Genomic DNA, 17,229 nt, shown 5'->3' on the forward strand with positions numbered 1-17,229 from the left:
TCAATGCTTTATTGTACAGTAGTAAATACATTTGTCCATAAAAATACTGTACACTATAGTACTTACTACAGTAATCTGCAGTAAAATAGTATAGCATAGTATATTTGAACCTTACTATAGTAAATATTAAAGTTTTATTATTATAATAATAAAGTAATATTGTTATTACTAAGTACTATAGTGTTTAATACAGTTTATACATTTTAAATTATTATAAATTAAATATTTTGTGTGGTTTTCCCGGACAGGTATTATTTTAAACCGCCACTTTATCATCTGGCTCAAATTAAGCGGACTTTTATTTTGGCGGGTGGTCGCTTGAAAAGTGAAATGCTCGTAAAATAAACTTTAAAACTCTGTGGATGAAGTTCACGTCGTCGTATAGGAAAATACAGACATTTTAATCGAATAATTCCGTCATCGTGATTCCTTCCTTGTTTTCCCACATCGCGCAGATCATAGATCAGCAACTGCAAATTTGCGATTTTAATGTTGATTTTAATTGCAAAAACTAAATAAAAGCCCGTGTATTCCAAGCGGGGGCGCTCGAGGGCTCAGAAAACCCAGAGTCGCTTTCGAATCTCAGGATCACTGTGGACTTACTGGAGACATTAGTTCGCTACAAGTCCTTTAAATCTCTCAGTTGTAATATTTAGTGATATCTGGCGTGCAAATACTTCTCAGTAATATTTAAACGTTTTTTCAAAGTAGACGTGATTCAGTAGCTAACATGAGGAACCTGACCAATCAGAGTGAACGTTCGGGACGTTCAACGCCGCCATATTGGGGAGGGAAGGAAACGGAGGAAAACTGAATAAATATCATAACGCAACAAGCCTTACTGCTTAACAAGCGTGTTTTTAAAATGCTCAATTCAATACGTATCTAGATTATAATATTTTCATTTATCCATTGACATCGGATACAAAATGTACACGTTATTGTTCTTCTTGTCCAGAAAAACACCCTGCCCAATATGGCGGCGCCGTTGACGTGCCGCCCGCAGCCACGGGCCAAAGCCCCGCCCTCTCTGAGACCCGTTTCACATCACATGTCGTTCCGCTTTCTACCGTGTTTCTGAAACGCACAAATAACACCGAGCAGCGCGTCTCCATGACCGCAGGAGGAACCTGTGCACTGAGCCCCAGAACCGCCCGAGGCTGGAGATGAGGAGAGCATGGCCCGCAGGAGAGATGATGCTGCAGGCGGACAGAAGCTGAAGGATGATGATGATGCTGATGATGCGCATCCCATCATGGACAGCGAGGACGAGGAGGCTCTGTCTCTGGAGGAGATTTTGCATCTTTACAATCAGCCCATCAACGAGGAGCAGGCGTGGGCTGTGTGCTATCAATGTTGTCGATCTTTACTGAAGAGGAAAGACGCATCTGCTGCTGTCGGACCCGGAGATGTGAGGATCTATAGAGACGGAGCCGTGCGCTTACATTCCGGAGTCACATCAGGTGACAAGTGCACGCATTCCGCATCCATGACACACATCATCGCGGCCTGTACAGGCGTTTCCATTGATACTCGTTCAGCAGCATCAATGCGGTTTATCGGCTCCAGCACTGCGTGTGTTCTTGCATGTGCACTGTTTGGGGTTCGTGTGTGCTATGATTTGCCACCCTGCATGTTTCTGCATTGGTATGCACGTGCAATATTAGATACAGCAGATGCGTGTACAGTATTGCATGTGCTCAGTGTTGTTGTTTTTAATGCACAATGGAACTGATATTGAACATCGGGATGTAAAATCATTAGTAGTGGAATGAATGTCTGGTAGAGTGAAATCTGGGCAAGCATACGAAGAACTAGAAAGAGAACCATCATCATCATTTGTCCCAATGCAGGTGGCGAGAATTTCACGTTCATTGTAAATAGATTTCAGGTGAAGCCAAGGGTGTGTTGAGGCTGTGTCAGGTTGTCTTTGTTGACATAATCCACGAACATTACCCAGCAGCCCTTGATGTCAGTATTTGGATTTGGGGTGTGTCTGAAACCAGCTCACAGTCTTGTTTTCTCGTAAAGAAAGGCTTTGGCACACACTGCTAATGCTGTAATTGTTTGAATGTTGAAATGTCACGTTTGATAATGATTTGTGCAGGGTTACAGGTGGATTTCAGGGCTCTGGGTCATTCTTACTATGTTCAAGACCCCTTTATAGTGTCTGAGCTTCTGTCCTGGTGTCAGGATCCATATTTCTTGTGTGAAGAGTTGTTGCGGTGTTAAAAGTGTCAGCATTAAACCGCGCACAGATTTAGTTTCTGTGACGTTTTAGTATTACGCTTGAAAGACAACACAAAATGATGTTCTTTCATCTGTCGCTTATTGTAATGTTTTCTTTCCTCCTGTAGGTGCACACAATCCCACCCGCTCGTCCACACAGGTGAGTGACGTCTTAACACTACATCACATCTCTCCAACACATGTTGTAGTTGACAAAGCCCTGTTTATGTGCTCACGGCATCTGTGATATGTGAAAAGTGTTGCTGTGCTGATGCTAAAATTGGATTTTAGCACAATGGCGCGTTGCATTCTGGGGGATTGCTGCTGTAGCATATTCTGTGTGGGTGCCAGGACGTTGCTTTGTGGTTGCTAAAGTGTTCTGAGGGTGTACTGTAATAAAACACAGGTCAGTGAGGTCCATCTTCAGCTCGCTTACATATTGAAGTTGGTGTAGACATGCTTCATCGCGTGAAAACCACACAGACAATGAATAAAACATCTCTCCACTGCACAAATGGTTGGGTGTAACGATAACATCTGGTATTGTGACATAAACAAATCTGGATATGTCCATTGTCTTGATTATCTATGGCAACATTTTTATACATGATATGAAACATCAATAAATTAAATAGTTTGGTTGTGTGCTTTAACTGCTTTTAGATGTTTTTATAATGTTTTACAGTGTATTAGGATTCAGCGCTTTTTATTCATTGCGATGCAACATTTAAGTATTTTTCAGTGACAGACCTATTCAGTATTTATGAATTTGCATGCAAAAGGTTTAAATTAAATATTGATTTATTTATATTATTATTAATAAGTGAATATTGTACATGTTCTGGATTACCAGTGTAATTCTTTACATGTTACTCAGAATATATTGTAGGAAGGAATGCCATTATATTATAAACGCTATAATATTGTTGTCACGTGCCTTGTGGGATGTTTTAGAGCTAGTTAATGCTTTTTTGAGGTTTATGTGTTAATCCGAATGAATTCATTAACACAAGATTTCTTACAACAGTGTGTGTTTGTGTATGTGTGAGGACCTAAATCTGAATGCACACTCATGGCGACTCTTGTCAACGTGGGAAACAAAACTGTGGTCCCCATAGTCAAAAATGCTTACAAGCTGTCCAGAACGGTATTTATTGTATGTTCTTTAGGTTTAGGGGATACAATATACTGTTTGTACAGTATAAAAGTCATTACGCCTGTGGACTGTCCTCACGGAGATAATAAACCAGACATGTGTGTGTATAGGAGTTTCTAGATTGAGTTGCGTGATGTGAGCTTTCAGCAGCATCTCCTGTGTTCTCCATCACAGCTGCTAAGATCTCGATGAGCTCATGTGAAGGTAAATGTCAGTTTTCACAACACGTGAATTCATTTGATGTCAACAGCTGGTGACATTTTCAGACCAATTAGAGACCCGCAGTCGTATATTCATGACATATCACCGTTTGCTATCCGAGAATCTTTGGCCTTTCAGCTTTATGACATGAAGATCAAACCAGATAAACTACAGGATGTGTATTTATAAAACATAGATGATGTAATGTACTCACTGAAGAGGAGGAGGCTGTTCAATACACTTACAGTGAGCTGAAAGATTGCTTTATTAGAAAATAAACATTTTTAAACATTTTTAAATTCACTCCTGATTGTAACACGATAGGAGAATTGAAGAAAGTATATAAAAAACGTAATCATATATCGTTTTATATATTTATTTATTAAATTTGGAATTTATGTATTATTTCATATAATATTATGTAAATATAACTTAATGATATTATTTAATCATGCAGAAGTGCATGCTGGGAACATAAATAATTGTTACATCCATCTCGATCTATTCCATATGCAGTTTCAATACATCGTGTGTAATACAGTTTTATTTATACACAAACACACACAGATTTGTGCAGTCTACAGCAAACCTGTCCCACAATGCCGTGTGTGAAATTCTGTAGTCAAATCTTTGTTAAGCAGCTTTCACAGATGAGTTCTGACCCAACATAAGACTGATGGCAAGTGTCACACACGAGTTATATAAGCGTCTGCTAAATGACTAAATGTAAATATAACCTTCAGTCTGCTCCAGTGTTCAGACGACACAACAAACTTTCCCCTTTGGGTTTGCGTGTGTTATTATAGACCTGCTTTTAGTCATTCAGTCAACGGTTGAGATGAAACTCTTTTTCTTTGAGATTCTGGAGATGATGAGTGGTTTTCCAGTGCAGTCGTGAGTTTTGGATGTTATTGACATTTGACATTGATTGTCAGTTGTCTATCTGTTTTTAATAAGTTCAGAACTGACAGTAACAAAGCATCTTTGTGATGATGATTAACCAAAGTCTTATCACATTAATAAAAGACGGATATAGCTGTACGATTATTTCCAAAAACATGTGGAGGGGGAAGGAGGAGGCGAAACCAAAGCACGTGTCAAAGCACACATTGCCAACAAAACACAGACAGTTTCACTTACAGCGTGCGGTAAATCGTTTAAGGCTTGGACCGCCGCTCCATCGATCAGTTTCAAACGATCTCCAAAACCAGCGTTATATCCACCGTGGGCGTGCCGTCTGCTTTTCCAGGAGAATTGTCCAATAAGGGACTAAGAAAAGTTCTTACGTAATGATTTTTCATGTTCAAAAAAACCTTTCCGAAATCTGTACGAACGCTGGGGGAGTGTATCGAGCACAGAAATACTACGTCACACGTCCAACTCGATTTTTTGACAAGTTGACCATGTTAAGCATGAGAAGACGACACGTTTAACACTGTAAATAAGTCAGAATGCATGAAACATTGTTGCACTTTAAGAAGAAAATATCAGATTTTAGGAAACATTTTTGGATTAGTTTCTATTTCTGAAAAAACTTCCAAAGTATTTCCAATAAGAAATTGTAGTAAAATTCCTTGATGAATCTTATATATACTACAGTATTTGCTTCACTTTATGAATCCTCTGTAGTTAATACTACAATACAAGCATAAACTACAGCTTACTACAGTTTATTATAGAGAATACTAATGCACACTATGATATTTGTTCATGTGGTAATGTCTGTAGCACGGTCATATATTTGTATTCTTTATCAATGCAAATGTAAACATGTTTTAATGTTCCAGAAAAGACTTGAATTAGCAATTCTGACCATCCTAACATTTAACAATGTGACCAAACATCATAAAAACACACAGTTTTCTGGATCCTGTATCATATGTTTAAGTGAGATATAAGAAGGTACACTTTACACCGGTAACTGCGTCCACACACAATGAAAGTAGGCCAGTTTCACAGTATCAAGTCACACACACACACAGAGAGAGAGAGAGAGAGAGAGTTTCACGAATCACTTCAGCATCACCGACTGCTTTCTTATATCACACACAGCTGCTGTTATTAGAGCCGGAGAACTTCTGGAATCATCACTTTTGGATTTGATGTTCGTGTGTTGTGTAATCTGAAATGAACGGCTAGAATGGCATCTAGTTGTGTTGTAAGTGCACTGCTCAGGGAGTTTAAGGGCTGTTGTATTGACAAAATCATTTAAGCGCACTGAAACCATCACAACGTAAACATTCCCACAATGCACCATAAACACCAAACTCACAATATGAACCCACTGAAAATGTTGTATTTTAAGTATTTAAGAAGTTTCTTTAAAAATCTTCTTTGAAAAACAATTTTGTTTTCCAGATATTGTCATGTCTTAAGCTTGTTAAGATATAGTTGTGCTTGTTTAATAAATAACATTTTATTTTGTTAATTACGGAAGTAATTTCTACCTACACGTAGAAATATTTCATATTTCTTTTAGTTATTTATTTATAGTTTACTTCAGTGTTGACATTTCTAGATACTGTAGTGTTCTTAAACCTTACTATAGTAAGTATTCAATTATACGCACAACTGTATCTACTGCAGTTGATCTGTTGACTTCTGTTATCTGTGGAACACAAACTGTTTTGTTAAGAACGTGGAAAGTATTTCAACCGTCCTCATTCAGCAACCAGGACATCCATTAAACATCATCTCTTGTTTTCCTCAGAGGAAAGAAGGTCTTCATGTCTTTGTATCACAGATGAATAACATGTTTTTATTTTGGTGATGTGCAGCAGGTGATCGAGTCTCTGGGTATCATGATCTATAAAGCTCTGGATTATGGGCTGAAGGACAGCGAGGAGCGAGAACTGAGTCCGCCGCTGGAACAGCTCATCGATCTCATGACCAATGTGCTCGAGACGGAGAGCGACTCTTGCCCCGATGAAGGATACTCCGCCGCTGAGGAGGAGGAAGATGACCGACAGGAGCATCCGGCTCATCCATGCCGTATCCGCGGATACCGTGACATCATCAAGGTATTACAGCGACTGAGAGTGTTCTTATGCTCAGAATAAAAGATCTGAATTTTACAGAGTGTGTACTGCATACTGACTACTGTAGTTATTATAAAAATATATAAATTATACATTAAATATACAAATATTTTTAACAAAACAGATATGTACAAAATTTACTTCATTCTCCTCTATCTCATCTTCCCAGATATCGAGCATGCACGCTTTCTATACACACTTTTAAAAAAATACGTGCAAAGCCCTGTACATGAACTGTACTGTATCCCACAATGCAACAGCTCAGTTTAACTTTCTATTTCCTAAATTCTTGAGTCATTGCTCTTCCAGATCTTTTACAAAATAACGTGACTGGATTGTGTCGTTGCTTTTTTAAAAGATGTATTTTGATTTATTTTTTGAAAAAACAATAGACAATATGTAGTATAGATGCACTTAAGCAATACGGTTCTAGAGTTTAGAGGTACATCACATGGACGTAGTGTCCGTGCCTTCACCCGTAGGTTTCTGAGGAGCTTTTTCGAAGCCTAAAGTGGGCGGAGCCGGTCACAGCGGGTCACTCCCGGATAATCACAAATGGGCAAAGAGGCGGGACGTGGTTGGATAGGAGTTGCTTGGTTGCTGAAATCACCCGCCACACCCTTATTTATGCAGAATGTTTAGGGATGTCTCTGAAGGAAAGGCTGTAAAAGGCATAGACGGATACTCACATCACCATCTGTTCATTTATTACAGTTATGATAAGAAATGAGGCCATTTGTATGTCTGACATTGGCGTGTCTTCCATTTGAACATTGTGAATATTGACATGATCATTTCATGAATTCCTCTGGTGTGTGTGTAGATCTGCAGTCTTCACCTGCCCAGCCCCGCAGACGCTCTCGGTCATTATCAGGCCGTGTGTCGGGCGCTTCACGCCGAGACCAGAGAGCTTCACACCTTCCTGGAGAAGATCAAGAGCGTCAAAGAGGTCAATCTCACTGAAACTTGTTCCTACATATTAAATGAAATCTGTTTTCATTACCAATAAAAGTGACGGAATATTCATTCTGTTATCATTTACTTCTCTCATGTGGTTGTAAACCTGTATGCAAGTCTTTCTTCAGTGGAACGCAAAAGAGGATATTTTGAGAAATGTCACTGGGGTTCAGTGTTGTTTGATTACCAACATTCTTCAAAATATCTTCTTTTGTGTGTGAAGAAGAAAGAAACTCATACAGGTTTGAAATGACAAGAATAAATGATAATTTATGTGATTCTCACGAAATCTTGGTTTCAAGATGTTAAACATGATTTTCTTAAAAACACTTGTATCAACAAATTCCCTTTATGTTTATTTAAAACAAAAATGTACATGTTTAAGGGACAGTTTACTGACAGTTTAACACAATTTAAAAAAGATTTACAGAAAAAGGCCTTAAAAATGATAATCATCATAACCATTTAAAAGTGTCACTCTCATGGCATGTTTTGTTAAAATAAGTGAAGCCATGATGCCTAAGCAAGTTTTTATTAATCATACATGAAGACATTAATGAGTTATATTTTAATATCATAGACTTTAAATGGGGAAAACTACCTGTATCACAGCGTGACAAGAGAATATTACGTTTTTACCTAGAAAAATATGAAATCATTTGTTAACTTGCTATATAAAAATAACTAGTAGATGTGTTTCTTCACATAAAATCGAACTTCATGTAAATAAAATACATTTGTGTATATTTAAACAGTCTTTAAAAACGTTACGGAGGATGAGAATATCAGTCCTGGACACCATGTTTCAGTGTATTAGTGTTGAAAGTTTAGTTGAGACCCACATCGCAGCAGTTTAAGAGATAAATCTTAAATATATTCAAAGACGATAAGACCAGTCATTTATTTAGCAGAAACTGTGAAAATGAAGAGCAAATAAATAAGACGCATGAAAGAAGTACAACTTCTGGAAGGATTTCATTGGGTTTGTTTACTTTTTGATTTTTAAACATTCTGTATGAGTCAAAGATAAAAAAAACACAGAATTTATTCACAAACTCAGAATAAATGCATAAAATAAATGTGAATGTTGGAGGAATGTAAATACAGTTCTGCTGTTAGAAAATATAATGTAGACAAAACATACATAGAAGAAAGCGTTCTTATTAAAATAGAACACTAACATAGAATTAATAAACTCTATGCAAAATGTCTCACACTCTCTCACACACACGCACGCACACACACACACACACACACACACACACTCTCACACGCACTCACACACACGCACACACGCACACGCACACACACACACACATGCACGCACGCACGCATGCACACACACTCACACACTCTCACACACGCACACACACACACACTCTCACACACACTCTCACACACACACTCTCTCTCACACACACACACATACACACTCTCTCTCTCACACACACACACACACACATACTGTCACACACACTCATGCACTCACACACACACTCTCACACACCAACACACACTCTCACACACACACTCTCACACACCAACACACACACTCACACACACACTCATGCACTCATGCACTCACACACACTCTCACACACCAACACACACTCTCTCACACACACACACACACAGTTGCTGCTGCAGTGATCTGTAGATTCTCGAGAGGTGTGTTGGGTTTCAGATGGGGTGTGAAGTGTTTTGTCTCGTTGTGATTGGACAGAACCTGCGAAAGATGGAGGGAGACACAGTTGATGATCCGGGCAGAGAGCTGAACGAGCTGCAGAATGCTGATTGGGTGAGTCACCTGCCTCTCAAAACAGTGGTGACATTTGATTGGTTCTCCTGTTTATGCTCTGGTTTTACTTGATTTTAGTTTGTACTTTCATAAATATAATTTCACACTTTTCACGAGTTTTCTTTCATTTGTTCAGGCTGGGGGAAACTCAGGATGCACATATTGTGCGTGGTTGATTATAGAAAAGAATCAAGAATCACAACTTTATGTTTTTTAATAGGAATACAGTTAAATGGAGAGCTAACCGTCTTCGGGTAAATGAAGCAATAATCTCGCTGGATCTCAATAATGTCTCAAAATGAACAAACATGGTTCTTGAAATCTTTCAGAACACATCCACGTGATTTTCTATGTGTGTACTCGTACTGTACTTCAACACTTGTCTCAAGACATCATTGAAAACCTGTCTGAGAAGTCAAGAATCCTGTGCGTCTGCAGGCTTGGCTTTGGGTTCAGATGATGCGTGATCTGAGGACGGGCGTCAAGCTGAAGAAAGTTCAGGAACGCCAGTATGATCTGCTGCCCATCGAGTTTCAGCTCACGCCGTATGAGATGCTCATGGACGACATCCGCTTCAAACGCTACAAACTACGCAAGGTCATGGTGAGGTCACTGCGTTTGGAAACAAAAGTCTAATATATCGAAATAATACTCGTTTTAATAGACAGCAAGCACAATAAGCTTCATCTGTATGTGTTTATGTTGAGTATTTGTCTCTCTCAGGTGAAAGGAGACATCCCGCCCAGGTTAAAGAAAAGTGCTCATGAGGTCATACTAGAGTTCATCAGGTCCAGACCTCCCCTCAACCCCGTGAGTTTCTATTATTCACCTCTGAAAGGTTATTCAACAGAGTCGTGTATTGAATCACAGAATCACAATTATTCAAATCATTTTACAATCAAACTGCTCACGATGTGAAGGTTAACATCACGGCGATTGGCCATCATCACAGACAAAAATACATTTCAAATAAACGTCATTGACTGCCTGCCACTGGAATTAGTTATTGAGTTCATGTTTGATTCTGGTCATCTGCAGATTGTATGTGCATGTGATTTTAGGTGGCAGCACGGAAACTCAAACCGCAGGCTGTACAACCGCCCAGCCTGCATGAACGCATCCTGGAGGAGATCAAGACAGAACGCAAACTCAGACCTGTATCGCCGGATCAGATCCGCAGGAGTAGACTCGGTGAGACACACACACTGTTTGAGATGTGAGATGATGGATGTGTCATGTATGAAGGTCACTGCACATGATTGTTTGACCTTTCCATTGATGACAACACACCAGCCTCTGTGTGCATGGCTGGATTTATCATGATTGTCATTCATATGCGTTACAAATGTATGAAATGTATTAACTGTAAGTCTGATGTTGCTGAAACCACGCGCACAGATATAGTCCTCTACATTCACTTTTTTCAATTAATGTATACAAAAAAGTCCAGGTTTTGTGTTTTTCAGTTGGAAAAGCTTAACCCTTAAAACAGGTTTTGTGTTTTTTAGTGATGTAGGAGTAGATGACACAGTTGTCAGTTTGGGGTGAACCAAAATTTAGTTCCAACTATGTTTGCTATTGATAGTAAGAATCCTTGAATGCATTGCTGTTGTTTTAAATGCGCAACGTGATTAAAACAGTTGACTCTTAACATGCTGCTTGTTTTCTTGCAGCAATTCGGCCTCTTAGTATGTCTCAGAGTTTTGATTCATCAGGTAAAGTGTGTGTGTATGTGATGCATTACTGCACCTGTGATCAGATGCATTGGTACACATGTGATCAGATGCGCCATTAGTGTGTCTATTTACATTTTACATTTATTCATTTGGCAGACTGATTGACCTTTCTATGATCAGATGCATTGGTGCACATGTGATCGTGTACATTTGTGTGTCTATGATCAGATGCATTGGTACACATGTGATCAGATGCGCCATTAGTGTGTCTATTTACATTTTACATTTATTCATTTGGCAGACTGATTGACCTTTCTATGATCAGATGCATTGGTGCACATGTGATCGTGTACATTTGTGTGTCTATGATCAGATGCATTGGTGCACCTGTGATCAGATGCTTTGGTGCTCCTGTGGTAGGATAGATTAGTGCACATGTGATTGTATACATTAGTGTGTTTATAATCAAATGCACTGGTACACCTATGATCAGATGCATTACTGCCCAATTGATCGGATGCATTAGTGTGTCTGTGATTAGATGCATTGGTGCACCTGCGATCAGATGCATTAGTGCACGTGTGATCGGTTGCATTGGTGCGTCTGTAATCGGATGCATTAGTGTGTCTGCACATGTGATCGGATGCATTGGTGCACACATGATCGTATGCAAAAATGTGTTTTTAATCTGAAGCATTGGTGCATCTGTGTTGTAGTGTTTGTAATTCTTTCCATTCAGCACTTATCATATCATGTCATTCTGTAAACATGTTCGTACTTCTATCAAATATGTGGTAGCAATGAGTTTGGCCTTTAAATAGAATATGACCAGTTTTAAATTCATTCCATCATTGTTTTATTTAGACTGTTGATTATGATGAGGAAGCAGTGCTCTCAGATGTTTATGGTGTATGTACATGCTGTTGTGTGGTGGTGTGTTCACGGTCACGTTTGTGTGTTTGGTGTTGTTCTGACTCACCTTGTTAGCAACTAATAAACTGAGAAGTGCTCATGTAACAACATCATCCTTGTTACACAAGTGTCGAAACCTCGTTGTTAATACAGCACATACTATGCAGTATATAGGGAGCATACTCGGATACAGTATTTCATTAATGATGACGTGTTGTCTAGATGTGTCCTCCGCTGACGGTTCGATGAAAGCCTGCAGCACTCTCTCGCTGGCCAATGGCGTGTCACTTCAGTCGAACAGCTCCGGTGGGTTTCAGAGGAGACGTCTTCAAGCACCCACCCTGGCTGAACTCGACAGCTCCGATTCAGATGTGAGCATTTGTGTGTCATTTCTGACAATATACAGCATCTTTGAGACCTGAACTAATGTGTTTCTCTGATCAGGATGAGACCGCGGGTCAAAGGTCAGCCAGCTGTTCTAGCATCTCAACCTCTATGGTGGATGACACGTCTCCAGAATCCGTCCTGGGGAAGAAAAGTGAGACGCTGTGAAATCCAGCAACCAGTATTAGATGTTTATTACACCTGACCAAAGAAGAATAAAGAAAAAAGTGACTGCAAATGAGAGCACAGACTAGACTTCTACAGGCATTCAATAATACAATAGATTACATAATAACCATTCACAGTTCTGTTCTCATGCGCACTTTAAATCATGTAAATTGTTGTGATATTAAACATTTGGAGCTGTCACATGTCTGGTGCAGACAGCAGCTCATGTGATCCACCATCTGTTACTGTGATTGACCAATAACCTGTCGGTCGTTCTCTCCAAGCTCCGCCCATGTTCCTGCCCATCTCGTCCACGCCGCAGCCCGAGAGACGGCAGACGGCCCAGCGGCGACACTCCATCGAGAAGGAAACACCCACCTGTGTACGTCAGTTCCTGCCGCCCTCCAGACAGAGCTCTAAATCTCTAGTAAGTGTTCACGTTTATTGTTCCTCGTCTTAACAGACTTCGCAGAATTATACAACAATAAACAGAGGAAGCAGAAGTAATTGTGCATGGCACATGGTTTGCCTTTTCCATTCCGTTATTCATTCTGGTATAATGGTAATAAATAAACAAAGTCCGGAGTATCGTTTTCTTTTTACGGGTGTTCACGAGGGACAGTGTGACGTCATAAGAATAGTATGCGCACCGCCGTAATTTTGAATTTGTGATGTGCGATGTGTTTAAACAGGAGGAGTTCTGTTTTCCTGTGGAGTGTTTGGCTCTGACTGTGCAGGAGGTGATGCACATTCGACAGGTTTTGGTCAAAGCTGAACTGGAGAAGTTTCAGCAGTATAAAGACGTGTACAACGCTCTGAAGAAGGGGAAGGTGAGTGTTACTGTAACCTACTGTAAGTCCGTGTGCATGTTTCCGATCAATAATCAAACACGTCATGACCTGAATCATAACTTTGGGTTGCTAAGCTTAAATCACCTTTTCCGATGTCGCTTCATACACTCACCTAAAGGATTATTAGGAACACCATACTAATACTGTGTTTGACCCCTTTTGCCTTCAGAACTGCCTTAATTCTATGTGGCATTGATTCAACAAGGTGCTGAAAGCATTCTGCAGAAATGACCAGGACCACACCCTTAAATGCATTGAAGCAACTTCCATGTGATTGGTTGATTAGATAATTGCATTAATGAGAAATTGAACAGGTGTTCCTAATAATCCTTTAGGTGAGTGTGTATTGCGCCTGCGCAGATCTTTACTGATTGACGATTGGCTCGTTTTACTGGACTTCCTACACTAGAGCGGCCATATTGAGCGTTGTATTCCTCGCCATTCATCTTGATAATCTTAATATCTTTGGTGTAAAGGACTTTATTTTTTAAAGGACACTGTAAGTCGCTTTGGATAAAAGCGTCTGCTAAATGACTAAATGTAATTTTTTTTGTTTTGCATATTTCTGATTCAAAATAACCTGGAAAAAGAGTTTTTTACTAAATCTTGAATGAACAACGCTTAAAGAATCAGTTTGAGTATGATGAAACTAGCGTTACTGATAACTTCACAATGTTCACAAAAACTCCACGAAACCTTTGTCTTCGCAGCTCTGCTTCTGCTGTCGGACGAAGAGATTTTCTTTCTTCACCTGGTCTTACACCTGTCAGTTCTGTAAAAGGTAAAAACCCGCTGTATGTCATTTTTGCCCAGCACTGACCTGAGCTCAGCCGTGGTAAATCATCATCATCGTGTCTCTTTATTTTCCAGGCCTGTGTGTTCGCAATGCTGTAAGAAGGTAAGTGTTGTTCTGTACGTCTTGACTCGTTCTTTTGTGCGTTCAGACACACAGTGTTCAGATTGCGGTTTACATTCGGTTTAGATGCGGCTGCCGTCAAAGCCCTATGCAAATCTACCCATCTACTCACTGGGTCCGTCCACATCCACTCTGAAACGAGACGCGGCGTCCTCCAGACCAGAGAAAGCCAGCACGAGCCATCGACCCAGCCTTCAGAGAACAATGACCAGGTAACACTTCCTGTGCAGTTTCACCTTCTGCTTCATGCATGTGTCTGAAACACACACGCTGACGTTTACGTTTCCCGATCGTCTTTCTGTCAGATTATCCAAGCACACGAGATCGTCGTCGTCCTCACAGGATGAGACGGAGCTGCCGAAAGAGCTGATGGAGGACTGGGCGGTCATGGAGGTGTGTGTGGACTGTAAGAAGTTCATCTCTGACATCATCGCCTCCAGCAAACACAGCCTCTCATTGGCCAACAAGCGAGCGCGTCTGAAGCGCAAGACTCAGTCGCTCTTTCTGGCTTCTGAGAAGGGTGCAGAATACAGACCTTCAGAGAGAACCATCAATGAGGTTTAGACGCACTGGACGAGCTCAAGCCAGCGATCGTTAGGACGTGGTGCGGTTCTTCCGTGAAAACAAACACGAGGTCCGTTTGCTTTCGCTGTGTCGTGAGTGACTGACGTTGGGATTGCTCGTCTCTGTATCGACTGATTTTATAATCCACGTGAAATGACACTCGAACCTGTTTTACCTCCATCAGGTGATGTTAGAGCTGGATGATATATCAAATATTCATTCATGAGTTTATTGTGTTTTTCAAACGAGATTTTTATTTGGGAGTGTATTGAGAACAAACACGTCGTTCGTTTCATTTCGGCAAAGCAGGAGAAAAAAAATCTCTTTAATCTCTTTCTTTAATATCTAGATTATTTCTCCTAGACGTCAGTGAGGGCAAATTAAAACTTTCTGATTTGCGTCTCAGATGTTTCTCCTGAGAAAAAGAGTCAGAAATTTGACGTCAACAAACTGAGCTCAGATTTGTCGAGTCAAAAGTCAATGTTATTGAAGATCTCGATATGAACTCAAACATTTCTCATCAAATCTCAAATCAAATTATTTCAGGAAAAGGAAAAGTTGTTTTTTGATATCATGTGTGTTTAGTCTACATGACTTTAAACCGATAAGCACAAATCCATCAGATGGTTAAAGGATTAAATATTATTTTCTATTATCAAGTTTCATATTGTGAAGTTACAGTGTAAATATCTGTACAGTATGTGTTGGTTTAACTGTAAATGATGCATCTGCTCCAATAATTCAAGATATTTCTTTTCTGATTCAGACAGTGTGATGCAATGATGTTTAAGAATGAAGAAATGCATTTATTTTGAGTAATAATGTCTTGACCTTTTACTGTACATAATATTCTGTTGAGGTCAGTAAATAATCTGGAATGGACGGCTTTTAAATGAAGTCAAAGGTGTAAATGAATTATCCTGAGCATTCGGACAATGAGATAATATTGTGACGTCTCCTTTCACACATAAATCATCATTTCTTTTCAAGAGTCTGTCTGTTATAAAATCAAACTGTGCTTGTCTGGAGTTATCTGGATATTGGGTTTTTTATTACACGGCTCCTTGGAATGCTTGATTCTGATTGGCCAGTCGCGATATTTGCAGATTCGTTATTCCAAGATAACAACCTCTCAAAACTAATAACACACGGTAACACGGATGCAAGCGACATATAAATATGTCTTTTAATAAGATATGTGACGTCAGATTTACAAATGATTGAACCATACTGTCTGTTCGTGACATTTGAACGAAAGTAAGCGGCTTTTCCTCACAGAAGGTCTAATGTGATCAAAATCCCATTTCATGTTTATATTTTCCTCATGTGACATGTAGCCGTGTAATAAGTGGGAGAATATTGACTCAACACCTCATTGTCTTTATACAGTAATGGTCAAAAATGTTTGTTTGTATGTGGGATCCCATGATCAAAAACCTAAAGCCAGAGAATAGTTTTATTCCCTTAAAGATGCTTTTATACAGCTGCTTAGATGTTTTTGTGTTAATGGACACAAACATGTTTAAATTAGAGATGTCAAGCGATTAATCGAATCCAGAATAAGAGTTTGTGTTTACATAATATAAGTCTTTTGTACTGTGCATAGTAATTTTGTATTTATAAACACAAAAACATGCACATACTTGTGTATATTTATATATTAAGGAAATGATTTTGATTTACCAATAATTGAAATTCTATGTCTACGTTTATTGATTGTTATACGTTATATTTTTCTTAAATATATGCATTTATGTGTATGTGTTCATAAATACAAAATGAATATGCACAGTACACCGACGTATATAACATAACACCAACTTTAATTCTGGATGCTATTAATCACAATTAAATCTGTTAAATCCAGTGAGAGAAACAAATGAAAATCTCTTTAAAATGATTTCTCTTTCAGAAGTGATATGAATCAACGGTTCTTAATAATTATGCAAAATATTTCTGTTCTTTGTTGTTTTTAATCCTCATTATAATTTGTGTGTTGAGCTATTAACATACGTGTTAGTCCCACCAACGTTCTCAAAACGTTTATCAAACATGTTTTTGTGATTCACTAGCATATGAAGCTATAAGAGTAATGGAGCGTTGCGAGCTTGATTCACTGTTGACGTGTTTGTTTTCTCCATTATCTGAATCATTCTCTTTTTATTTGCCTTAGAAACACGGCCTTTAAAACATTCTCATATCCGTCGAATGGGTTTACCGTCAGTATCTGCAGTCAAACAACAGGGCACATGTAACGCTGGACGTTGACGGTTCAAGATCGTGTAAATAAATGCGTCCAGACTTGTAAACTTCAGATCTGTGATTTCTGTCGTGATCTCAGCCGAACATGATCAAGGAAATAAAAACAAATACTGTCAG

At 39.2% G+C, this 17,229-nt stretch overlaps 1 protein-coding gene across 2 annotated transcripts; it reads left to right on the forward strand.

Moving 5' to 3' along the window:
• The first annotated feature begins 371 nt into the window (after window positions 1-371).
• On the forward strand, window positions 372-17,229 carry spire1b (spire-type actin nucleation factor 1b). Of its 2 annotated transcripts, XM_079470371.1 has the most exons (17): window positions 372-1,463; window positions 2,358-2,389; window positions 6,364-6,606; window positions 7,448-7,573; window positions 9,305-9,379; window positions 9,818-9,982; window positions 10,103-10,189; window positions 10,441-10,570; window positions 11,053-11,094; window positions 12,190-12,338; window positions 12,412-12,505; window positions 12,804-12,946; window positions 13,212-13,349; window positions 14,081-14,151; window positions 14,241-14,268; window positions 14,353-14,498; window positions 14,592-17,229. In XM_079470371.1, exons 1-17 carry the CDS (start codon window positions 1,178-1,180, stop codon window positions 14,848-14,850), a joined length of 2,214 nt encoding a protein of 737 aa, XP_079326497.1. In that variant the 5' UTR covers window positions 372-1,177; the 3' UTR covers window positions 14,851-17,229. The 2 variants fall into 2 exon arrangements, with proteins under 2 accessions (XP_079326497.1, XP_079326498.1); XM_079470372.1 differs by lacking the exon at window positions 11,053-11,094 and having other exon boundaries at window positions 14,592-17,227.

This window comes from Barbatula barbatula, assembly GCF_947034865.1.
Source record: "Barbatula barbatula genome assembly, chromosome: 12".
Classification (NCBI taxonomy): Eukaryota; Metazoa; Chordata; class Actinopteri; order Cypriniformes; family Nemacheilidae; genus Barbatula; species Barbatula barbatula.